The sequence below is a fragment of the Somniosus microcephalus genome, chromosome 4 (genome assembly GCF_052327205.1).
Source record: "Somniosus microcephalus isolate GS21.2 chromosome 4, FLI_Smic_1.0, whole genome shotgun sequence".
NCBI classification, from domain to species: Eukaryota; Metazoa; Chordata; class Chondrichthyes; order Squaliformes; family Somniosidae; genus Somniosus; species Somniosus microcephalus.
Window position 1 is genome coordinate 20401717 of NC_140990.1, and position 12422 is coordinate 20414138.

The following is a 12422-nucleotide window of genomic DNA, read 5'->3' on the forward strand; positions in this document are numbered from 1 at the left end:
AGAGTAATTAGGAACTTCCGCAACCCACCTATATCTGTCTAGACTGTAGACTGATATTTTAAACCAATCATTTTTTGTCCGCTTGCCGTGCGTTATATCCGAAGCAGCGGTGCATCGATATAACCAGTACCAGTACCCGCAGGTGTATTTATTCTCAATCGACTGGCGAGTTCCCAGAGATACACAAATAAACAACAGCCAATGCTGGCCTCACACAGCTAGTACAATAATCACACGGAATCAGTATTCGATGTGAACGGTTTTATATAAGATTTATGTGGATTCTGCTCGGGGTCTGCGCGCACAGGAATCTGTCTAATCCGCTGTGATAAACAGCCCACAATAGACAGCAGCTGTGACCCAGAAACCTGCGACAGTTATTGTACGAAGCTTCAGCTCATTCCCATCACCGTGAGCCTCAATGCGCAGTAATAAACCGCGGTGTCAGTCAGCCGCAGCCCCGAGATGGTCAATCGGTACAACTTGTCTGACTGCTGGACTGCATCAGAAAATCGATTTTGAGCGAAATCCGCCTTATGTTCAGTACTGCCGTCCGTGTATCTCCGGACTGCAAACTCGGGCTGTCTGGCTGGGTATTGGCGGTACCAGAATAAGTAATAACCATCGCCGGGATAGGTGCAGGTTAAAGTGGCATCTTCTCCCTCTGGTTGTGTGAGCAAGGACTCCCGCTGAGTAACAGAATCTCCATCGCTCAGATCTGGAGCACACGGTTAAAGAAAGCGGAAATCATCGGTTAACCAACTGACGGTGAAAATGCGCAGTGAATGTTACGTAAAAATTCAATAGAATTTACAGAACAGAGGTAGGTCATTCGTCCCAACTGATCTATGCCGGTGTTTATGCTCCACAGGAGCCCCACCCAACCTTTTTCATCGCTCCCTATCAGCATATACTTCTAATCTGTTCTCCTTCATGCGTTTATCTAACTTCCCCAAAAGCCCATCTATCCTGTCCGCCTCAAGGACTCCTTGTGGTAGCGAGTTCCACATTCTAAACTTGGAAGAGACGTTTCTCATGAATTCACCATTGGATTGTTTTGTGTTTATCTAATATTTCTGCCGCCTAGTTACAAGTGGATACATATTCTTTATGCGATCAAACTCCTTCGAGCTTTTAAAGACCTCTATCGGGTCGTGCCTCAGCCGTTCCTTTCTTAAGAAAAGAGCCCTTCTCTGTTGATTCTTTCCTGAAGTTTTAATCGCTCAGTTATGGTATCGTCCTTGCGAATCTTTATTGTATCTTCTCCAGTGCCTCCCTGTCCTTTCTGTAATATGAAGACCAGAACTGTGCACATTTCTCCAAGTCTGGTCTAACCAAGGTTCGATACAAGTTTAACTTAACCGCTCCGCTTTTCAATTGTATTCCTCTAAAAATGAAACCCTTTTAAATGTTATAAAATTCTTACCGAAAATGAATGTCACCCACAGCACAGCGAGAAAGTGGAGCCGCATTGCTGCTGCTCCGGAATTGGTGGGAGCTTTTGTATTACTTTCAAATAGGAAGAGCTGAGAGCGTCGCCTGGTGCTGCTCTGCCATCACTTGCTGCAGAACAGCAAGCAGAAAGAGCTGAGCGCACCGTTTGGGGCGTGTCTGATGTCACGTCTTTAACGTGTAGTTTAGTTCAGAGAACTGAAACATGAAAGTCGCATCCTGCTGATCAGAGAGAGTAAGACTGATAAAAGAGACAGCTTGATCTCTAATTGAACTGAGAGACAACCTGATATCTAATTCACCCGAAGACAGCTTGACCTCTAATTGACCTGAGAGACAACTTGATCTCGAATTGACCCGAGGGACAGCTTGATCTCTAATTGGCCTGCGAGACAGCTTGATCTCTAATTGACCTGAGAGACAACTTGATCTCTCATTGACCTGAGAGACAACTTGATATCTAATTGACCCGAGAGACAGTTTGATCTGTAATTGACCTGAGAGGCCGTTTGATCTATAATGGACCTGAGAGACATCTTGAACTCTAATTGACCCGAGAGACAGCTTGATCTCTAATTGACCCGAGAGAGAGTTTGCTCTATAATTGACCCGAGAGACAGATTGATCTCTAATTGAACCGAGAGACAGCTTGACCTCGAATTGACCGGAGAGACAGTTTGATCTCTAATTGACCTGAGAGACAGCTTGATCGCTAATTGACCCAAGAGACAGCTTGATCTCTAATTGACCCGAGAGACAGCTTGATCTATAATTGACCCGAGAGACAGCTTGCTCTCTAATTGACCCGAGAGACAGCTTGATCTCTAATTGACCCGAGAGACAGCTTGATCTCTAATTGACCCGAGAGGCAGCTCGATCTATAATTGACCTGAGAGACAGCTTGACCTGAGGAAAGTAGCAGCAAAGTGATAAAAACTTTTACAAGGTAGATGAAGATGTTCAGTTTGTTTCACTCACTGTCAGTAATCAGAGTGAGCTGGTTGACAGGGTTAAACAACTGCTGGGGACAAACAAGGGGTGAATTCCTCTGTTCTCCCTGTGTTAGCGACATCACAAACACAGCAGGAAATCTCGTCTGATCGCTAGTTTATTAGAATCGTCATTCATTCTTTTAGAATGCGTTCACTATGTCACTAGAAGTAATGACCAGAGTAATTCTACCTCACAGTGTGAGCACCTCGGTGTAAACACGAACGTTACAGCAGAATGACGTTATTGCTCTCGGTGAGCCATCACACACCGACAGAAAGTAAACGAACACTCAGTAAAAGGAAGGTTTAGAGCCCTTTGAATATAGTCCCATATCTATGCAAAGCTACTCACTTCTGTTCTGGTTTAAGTGGTGTGAATATGATAAAAACAGCGGCAGTGAACAGGGAAACTTGAAATTGAACACACATTACACGATACATTGGCCTAGTAAACCTGCGTGGGTTTCCTCCTGTTCATCCCTCATTATAGCGTGAATGAAGTCCAAAACCATACTCCTCTATTCAGAGATGTTGTGAGCTGCCTTGTGGCGATATTCTGTCCTGACAGTATTGGTCCTAATCTGACCATCACAGGCGGGTATTCCGACCACAGACTGTTCTATTTATACGCGGTGTCCTGCAGTTTTTGTCCAGGAGGGGCACAGAACTGTGCAGCTGTGGGTTTCAGAACGCAGTAATACACGGCGGCGTCTGACAGCTCCGCCGCAGATACTGTCAGCCGAACACTACCCTCTTCTGCACTCAGCTCTGCTGTGAAACGGTCCTTGGCCAAGTCGGCTAGGAACGTGTTTTATTTAGTGATAAGCAACACGTTTATTGGGGCCAGACCGGGAAGTTGCCGATACCAGAAAAGCTCAGAATTTTTATATGTGCTTTAAAACTACAATTCAGCGCTAACGTTTCTCCTTCACTCACCGTTCTGGTCGAATAGTCTTGATGCACGGATTCGCCGCCAAAGCTGTTGGCTGGTCGATAAATTGAACATTTACAAATATCCGCTCCACTAACTGCACATATTCTTGTCTTTTCAACTCGGATTCCACATGTACTTACAAATCAGAGAGAGCGCCAAAACCACACTGAAATAAACAGGGAAGCATATCGCTGTCCGCGATCACAGTATGAGCATCGACCCCTTCTCTGGTGTAGCAAAAACTGTCACCAGTACCGAACCAGGCTGAACTATTGAACCCTGTGACAGGCATAGAAAGGGAAGTGACCCTGTAAACATGCCACACCGGTTTGTGACATTATTACACCATAAGCGAGCGGGGAGAATTGCTTTGGTCAGTGTGTGCGGCAACATCCGAAATGTTCCAATGTAGATTTCTCTGGTCGGTATTTCTATGGAAGTCAGAAGCTCATTATTTTTGAACAACTTAAGTTGGTTAAGGTTAATTTAGAGAGCGCGACGAGAGTAAATATGATGTTAAACAGCAAATAGCGTCCGAGAGGCGACAGAACTTCGCTCCACGGAACCACCAAATGGTCATAGTCTGAAACTACAGGACGACCGTTCTCCTAGGTCAAAGTCGCCCCCTAGTGTCTGTTTAACTTTCCTTCTCTTCTCATTCCACAAATCATACAGCAAAGAAGGAGGCCATTCGGCCCATCGTGCCAGTGTCGGCTCTTTGATTTGTGCCACTGCACTGCTCTTCCCCTATAGACTTCTAAATTTTCTCCATTGCAGCTAAATATCCATTCATGTTGTGAATCCCTATTTAGAAAGGAAGACCATGTCTTACAGAAGATTTGCAATCGTGTGCAGAGAGATAATGCAGCAGTTTGGTCCTCAGAATTTGCTCAGTGTATTCTGTGTGCGTGCCCGCCTCTGTGTGATTGTCTCTACCACTCTCAATCACACACACACACACACATAAATATATATTTATATATGTATATATAGATGAATATGAGAGATAATTATATTCAAAAATTGAATAACAGAAAGAAAGAAGGAGAATGCAAAGTTACGCTTGTAATATTGGAATATAGTTGTAAACAATTGCCGGTTGAACGTGTTTCCTGTAACCTCGCCTCGCGCAGGCTGTTTGAAGTTGAGTCAATATTCCAGTGTTATTGGTAAAGAGAGAGAGACTGGTGACTCGCTAACCCGATGACAGCTCACGAAAGGCCGGTTAACTGTTTCCATTCAGACCCAATGGAGCTGTAAATAGTCGGTGAGATTTGTGTACAGGGACTTTGTTTTCAGCTGAAGCTGTGCCTCAAGTCACAGTAATAGACCGCCCCGTCTCCCGCACTCAGGCCGCTTACATTGAGGTAACCTTACGTTTTAGATTCGTCAATAGCTGCCAGATATTGTCCTGCGATTTCGACTCCGATCAGTACTGCTACTTTTTTAATTATCCGGCTTATAGGCTGTGCCGGGTCCTGTCAGTACCATTGCGTGTAATCAATATCCAGGGTTGTATATTCACAGTCTAACTGCACCGAACACCCTGTTGACATGGCAATTGTCACCGGAGACTGAGTTGCTGGATCTGCACAATGTCCGCCTGAGAAGCTAGGGGAACAGGTGAACAGGAGGTTGAACAGGATCGATTTAAACTTGCGTCTATTTGTGTGAGGTGTGTGTAACCTCCAGAGTACCCAACTGCCCATCATATGGATATTTCTGTCTACCTGCACAAACTCTTTGCATCAGTCTCCTGACCGCTGTTTTTTTTAATATAATCCAGTACTTGGGGATAATATATTAGCATAGATAGAGAATTGGCTAACTAGCAGATAGCAGAGTGTCGGGATTAAATGGGACATTTTCGAGTTGGCAAACGGTAATTAGTGGGGAACCACAGGGATCTGTGCTGGGGTCTCAACTATTTACAATCTACATTAATTATTTGGATGACGGTACCGTGTGTAATGTAACGAAGTTTGCGGATGGTACAACGATGGGTGGGAAAGCAAGATGTGCAGAGGACTCAAATAACCTGCAAAGGGATATAGACAGGCTAAGTGAGTGGGCAAATATTTGGCAGCTGGAGTATAATGTGGGGAAGTGCGAGGTTATACTCTTTGGCAGGAAAAATAAAAAGCAAATTATTGGGGCAGTAATTCCTCCCCAAACGCGTGAGTACGGAAGGGGTACTCACGCGTCTGGCCGGAGGAAATGCCGGTTTTCAGCATGCACAGCGCATACGCTGAAAACCGGCATTTCCTCTCCTCTAACCCAAGAGGTGAAGAGGCTAACGCGTGCGCTGTAGGGGGCAGCGCGTGCGTCTTGGATTTCCTCTGTTTTGGGGCATTTGCGCATGTGTAAAGGCCTCCGGTCTTTACGCTTGTAAAAAGCACACGTAAGTATTTATTTTTAAAGGTAAGTGGTGTTTTAGTGCAATTTAGAAATTTATTTTCCACAGGTTTATTATTTTAAAGAATCTACAATAAGGTAAGTTTAGTTTTAGACCCCTTTTATAAAAAATTTATTTTTTTCAAAGAAAAAAATTATTGTTTAAATTATTTTTTTAAACTTATTTATACTTAATTTAATGATTGGGATGTTGTTTAAATTTTTATTTAAAGTTTAAATAATGTTTTGGGCCCCGTACTTTCCATGCGTTTGACAGCTCTTACTGTCAAACTCATGAATGAGTTTCCGCTCCCCTGATTGGCTGCACAGTGCTCACCTGATCCCAGCCGGCACATCGCACTAAGTACGCCGCTGGATCAGGTTAGCACAGCGCGCCGACAGCTGAACCAGGCCAGTGAAAAGAAATGCAAGCAGGCCCGGGCTTCAGATGTCGGTGCGCAGGGTGCGTGCAGATCTGGGGCTTGCACGCGCGGCAAGCCCCCGATCTAATTTCAGGGCCAATATTTAAATGGAGAGGCAATAGAAAATGCTACAGTTCAGAGGGACCTGGGGGGTCCTTGTGCATGAAGCACAAAAAGCAGATACAGCAAGTAATCAAAAAGGCAAATGGAATGTTGGCATTTATTTCAAAGGGAGATCTTCCCACATGGCTGCCAACCTCCTGGTTCCCCAACACCGCACAGCCCGCTTCTACCTCCTTCCCAAGATCCACAAACAAGACTGTCCTGGTAGACCCATCGTTTCAGCCTGTTCTTGTCCCACGAAACATATCTCTCCCTATCTCGACTCGATCTTTTCTCCCCTTGCCCAGTCCCTTGCCACCTACATCCGCACCACTGCCTCTGCCCTCCGCCACTTTAACAGTTTCCAGTTTCCTGGCCCCAACTGCCTCCTTTTCACTATGGGCGTACAATCCCTCTACACCTCCGTCCCCCACCAGGATGGCCTGAGGGCGCGCCGCTTCTTCCTTGAACAGAGGCCCAACCAGTTCCCATCCACCACCACCCTCCGCCTGGCTGAATTTGTTCTCATGTTGAACAACTTCTCCTTTGACTCCACTCATTTCCTCCAAATCAAAGGTGTTGCTATGGGTACCTGCACGGGTCCAAGCAATGGCTGCCTTTTCGTGGGATATGTGGAACACTATTAGTTCCAGTCCAACGCCCCTCCATCACCTCTTTTTCCGGTACGTTGATGATTGTATCAGTGCCGTTTCTTGCTCTCGCCCTGAACTAGATAGTTTCATTCACTTTGCTTCCAATTTCCACCCTTCCCTTCCCCATGTTCCATCTCCGACTCTTCCCCTCCCTTCCTCGATTTCTCCATCTCCATCTCTGGGGATATGCTATTGACAAACATTCACTACAAGCCCACTGACGCCCACAGCTACCTGGACTACACTTCCTCCCATCCCGCCTCCTGTAAGGACTCTATTTCATTCTCCCAGTTTCTCCGTCTCCACCGCATCTGTTCTGGCGATGCCACCTTCTACACCAGTGCTTCCGACATGTCTCCCCTTTTCCTCAACCGAGGATTCCCCCTACAGTGGTGAAACGGCCCTCGACCGTGTCCGTTCTATTTCCCGCATTTCTGCAGTCACCCTGCCCCTCCCTCCCGGAACCACGATAGAGTTCCACTTGTCCTCACCTGTCACCCCACCAGCCTCCACATTCAACAGGTCATCATCCGCTATTTCCAGCACCTCCAGTGTGACCCACCACCAAACGCATCTTCCCCTCACATTCGCTTTCAGCATTCCGTAGGGACAGCTACCTCCGTGACACCCTAGTCCACTTCTCTATCAGCCCCCTTCCCCTTCCCCTTCGCCCGGCGCCTTCCCGTGCAAACGCAGGAGATGCAACACATGCCCTTATACCTCCGCCTTCCCACTGTCCAGGACCCCAAACACCCTTTCCAGTTGAAACAGCGATTTACTTGTACTTCTTGCAATCTTGTATACTGTATTCGCTGCTCACGATGTGGTCTCCTCCACTCCTACTGAGACCACATCGTCCTCGGCCTCTTGCATTCTTCCACGGAAGCTCAGTGTAAGCTCGAGGAACAGCACCTCATCTTTCGATTAGGCACTTTACAGCCGTCTGGACTCAACATAGAGTTCAACAATTTCAGATCATAACCTCGACCCCTATCATATATATATATATATTATCCTCACTTTTTGTTTTAGCCTTGTGTTCTTCTCGCCCACATGGCAGCTGTCTTTCATTCTGCTAGCGCAATTCACACTTCATCTAGAGCCATCCTTTGTTTCTTAACCTGTCCCATTACCATCTGCTTTTGCCTTGAATAACTTAATACCTCTTTACTTCTCCTGCCTTCTATCCTATCACATACCTTCCCTTTGGTTCTTTCATCCCCTCCCCCATTTCCCAGCCCCTAAACTTGCTTTACAATCTGTTCCATTCCCTGCTTTTTTCCAGTTCTGATGAATGGTCATCGACCTGAAACGTCAACTCTGTTTCTCACTTCACAGATGCTGCCTGACATGCTTAGCATCTCCAGCATTTTCTGTTTTTATTTTGTTTCTAAGGGGTTGGAATATAAATGCAGGGAAGTCCTGCCACATCTTTAAAGGGTATTGATGAGACCACACCTGAGTACTGCGTACAGTTTTGGTCTCGTTATTTAATGAAGGATATATTTGCATTAGAGGCAGTTCAGAGAGGATTCACTAGGTTAATTCCAGAGATGAGGGGGTTGACTTATGAGGAAAGGTTGAACAGGCTGGGCCTATACTCATTGGAATTTAGAAGAATAAGAGGTGATCTTACTGAAACATATAAGATACTGAGGGGCAGGACAAGTTAGATGCAGAGGGGATGTATCCCCTCGTGGGGAAATCTAGAACGCGGGGGCAGTGTTTTAGAAGAAAGGGTCGCCCTTTTAGAACTGAGATGAGGAGGAATTTCTTCTTTCAGAGGGTCGTAAATCTGTGGAATTCTCTGTCCCAGAGAGCTGGAAAGGCTCGGTGATTAAATACATTTAAGGTGGAGACAGATAATTTTTTGCAAGATAAGGGAGTGAAGGTTTATGGGGAGCGGGCGGTGAAGTGGCTTTGAGCCCAAAATCAGCCATGATCTTATTGAATGGCGGAGCAGGCTCGAGGGGCCAAGTGGCTTATTCGTGCTGCTATTTCTTATGTTCTTATGTTTTTATGTACTTACTGTACATCACAGCCGCCAGTACTATGGGAAACATGTCTGATTAAATCTCGCTAAATGGAATGAGGCAGAGATTGAGAAGGAGAGCGGTAACCAGGGGTCTGCTTAAGTCCTTGTTGCACCCGCACACTGCCGGGGCCGGCGCCATTGTGACGTCACTCAGGTTTCGATCGTTATTGGCTTCGGTGTTTGCCTCACGTGACTTTCTAATTTCCATGCTTGAGTTTGGCGCCCTCTGCTGACGGATTTTGTTCAATCCGATTTAGAATAAGGTCATTGAGTGGATTTAAGGTGTATTGATTATATATTTAAAAAAACGTGTGCCAGATATGGCGTTTCAAAATTCTAGATTAGAGCTGATTAAACTCAGTCATTATTCCTGAAGCTGTGCAATCCTTTCATTTCCCTCCACCTCTATTTATTCCCAGTCACTTGCTCAGTGAACTGGAGCAGTTTTTCCACTGACTTCTAGAGCCCCAACCATCACAATTTCCGCTCCATCAGCTTCGAGTGCAGCTGAGCGGAACCCCGCACTTTCTGGCGTTAAAAGAGACTTGAATTCGCTCAAGTTTGAGTCAGCAGCAGCCCGGCCACAGCTTCCGTTTGCTGCTCTCGCCCTGACCCGCCTTGCCTGCCCTGTGTTATTGGAGAGATTGCTGCCGCTGTTCCCTGTTTGGCATTGGTTGGACCAGCATTGGGGCAGGGATCTGTATTTCTGCACCGACAGTTGATTTGCCGGACTGCAGAATTACAGACTCAGGTACCATCATGCGAAACCGTCTCCCGCCGCTCCTCATCATTATATCAATTATCAGTAAGTATTTACTTCCCACTAAAAACCCATTCTCCCCTGACTGCTATAACACAGATGTTACTATTAATCAAGTGATGATGGTGATCATAATCCCTATTACTATTATTTTATGTCAGAATGGAGCCACCAGGAGACAGTGGAACAGCCGGATCCTGAAATGACGTTTGAGGAGGAAAGTTATGTCACACTAACCTGCACTTTGAAAACAAGCGGTGCTGCACATTATGAGTATCCGCACAGTCAGCAGTCACAGTCTTCTGACTATCTTGTCTGGTGCATAGATTGCTCCACGTCTGTCCTACAGATTATTAATCGACTAATGTTTGTCCATCGGCTATATAGGAAAGGAGGAAAGAAAAAACGGAGAACTGTTGGCCCATTAGCCTGACATCAGTTGTAGGAAAAATGCTAGAGACTTTTATTTGGACACTTAGAAAATCATAATATGATTAGGCGAAATCAGCATGGATTTAGGAAGGGGAAATCGTGTTTGACAAATCTGTTACAGTTTTCTGAAGATGTAAGTAGTAGTGTGGATAAGGGGAGACCAGTGGATGTACTATATTTGGATTTTCAGAAAGCATTCGATAAGGTGCCACACAAGAGGTTATTACACAAAATAAGGGCTCATGGGATGGGGGCAATGCACTAGCATGGATTGAGGTTTGGTTAACGTACAGCAAACAGAGAGTAGGAATAACCAATACTTTTCAGGTTGGCAGGCTGTAACTAGCAGGGTACCGCAAGGATCAGTGCTTTGGCCTCATCTATTTACAATCTATCTTAATGACTTAGACGAAGGGACTGAGTGTAACGTATCCAAGTTTGCTAATGATGCAAAGTATTGTGGGAAAGTAAGCTGTTAGGAGGACACAAAGAGGCTGCAGAAATGTATAGGCCAGTTGACTGAGTGGTCTAGAACATGGGAAATGGAATTCAACGTGGGGAAGTGTGAAGTTCTCCACTTTGGAGGTAAAACAAAAAAGCAGATTTTTTTTGAATGGGGAGAGGCTAGAAAATATTTGCACTGTGTGTCCTTGTACATGAATCACAGAAAGCTAACACTTAGGTACAACAATCAATTTGGAATGCAAATGGTATGTTCGCTTTTGATAGAAAGGGGTTACATTTTAAGAGCAAAGAAGTCTTAGTACAATTATACAGGGCATTGGTGAGGCCACACCTGGAGCACTGTGTACAGTTTAGTTCTCCTTAGCTAAGGAAAGACAAATTTGCCTTAGAGGGAGTGCAGCAAAGGTTCATTCGACTGTTCCGTGGGATGAGGGGATTGCCCTTTGAGGAGAAATTGAGTAGACTGGCCAATATTCCTTAGAATTTAGGAGAACGAGAGGTGATCTAATTTAAACGTATAAAATTCTTAAGGGGCTTGACAGGGTTAATGCGGGGCAAATATTTCCCCTGGCTGGGGAATCTAGAACACGGGCTCACAGTCACAGAATGATCGGTAGGACATTTAGGACTGAGATGAGAAGAAATTTCACTCAAAGGTTTGTGAATCTTTGCAATTCTCTAACCCCGAGAGCGGTGAATGCTTAGTCATTGAATATATTCAAGACAGAGGTCGATAAACTTTGGGGAACGAAGGGCATTAAGGGATGTGGGGATAGCGTGGGATGATAGAGTTGTGCTAGAAGATCAACAATGATATTGTTGAATGGCGGAGCAGGTTCGATGTCCAAATGACCTACTGCTGCTCCTGTTTCTTATGTTGTAATTTTTTCCTAATTATGACCTCCTTGAACCTACGAATATAGAAGATTATTAACGTTAATATGTGTAAGCGTGTTTAATATTGAGAATAGTTTATTAAATTTATTAGAATTATTGGAAACTTCCGCAGCCGACTGTAGACTGATATATTAAACCAATCATTATTTGTCTGCATGCCGTGCGTTATATCCGAAGCAGCGATGCATCGACATAACCAGTTGCAGTGCCGCAGGTGTGTTTATTCTCAATGGGACTGGCGAGCTCCCAGAGCTACAGAAATAAAGAGCAGCCAATGCTGACCTCACATAGCTAATACAATAATGAGACGGAATCAACATTCGATGTGAACGGTTTCATATGAGTTTTACGTGGATTCTGCTCGGGGTATGCGCGCACATGAATGTATTCACGAGTCAGTGTCTGACCCGCTGTGATAAACAGCCCACAATAGACAGCAGCTGCGACCCAGAAACCAGTGGCAGTTATTGTACGAGGCTTTAGCTCGTTCCCGTCACTGTGAGCCTCAGTGCACAGTAATACACCGCGGTGTCAGTCAGCCGCAGCTCCGAGATGGTCAATCGGTACAACTTCTCTGAATGCCGGACTACATCATAAAACCGGCCTTGAGCGAAATTCGCCTGATACTCAGAACCGCCGTTCGTGTGCCTCCGGACTGCAAGCTCGGGCTGTCTGCTTGGGTATTGGCGGTACCAGAATAAGTAATAACCATCGCCGGAATAGCTGCAGGTTACCGTGGCATCTTCTCCCTCTGTCTGTGTGAGCGAGGACCCCCGCTGAGTAACAGAATCTCCATCGCTCAGATCTGGAACACACAGTTAAAGAAAGAGGAAATCATCGGTTAAAGATTCAAACTGAACCAACTGACGGTGAAAATGCGCAGA

General features: G+C 45.4%; 1 gene segment (V, D, J or C); it reads right to left on the bottom strand.

Annotated features, from left to right (window-relative positions):
• Positions 1–392: 392 nt before the first annotated feature.
• LOC147118372 (T cell receptor alpha variable 18-like) lies at positions 393–1472 on the bottom strand. The segment is given in 2 exon segments: positions 393–718; positions 1427–1472. Coding segments are annotated over 2 exon segments (372 nt in total).
• Between the last annotated feature and the right edge of the window lie 10950 nt (positions 1473–12422).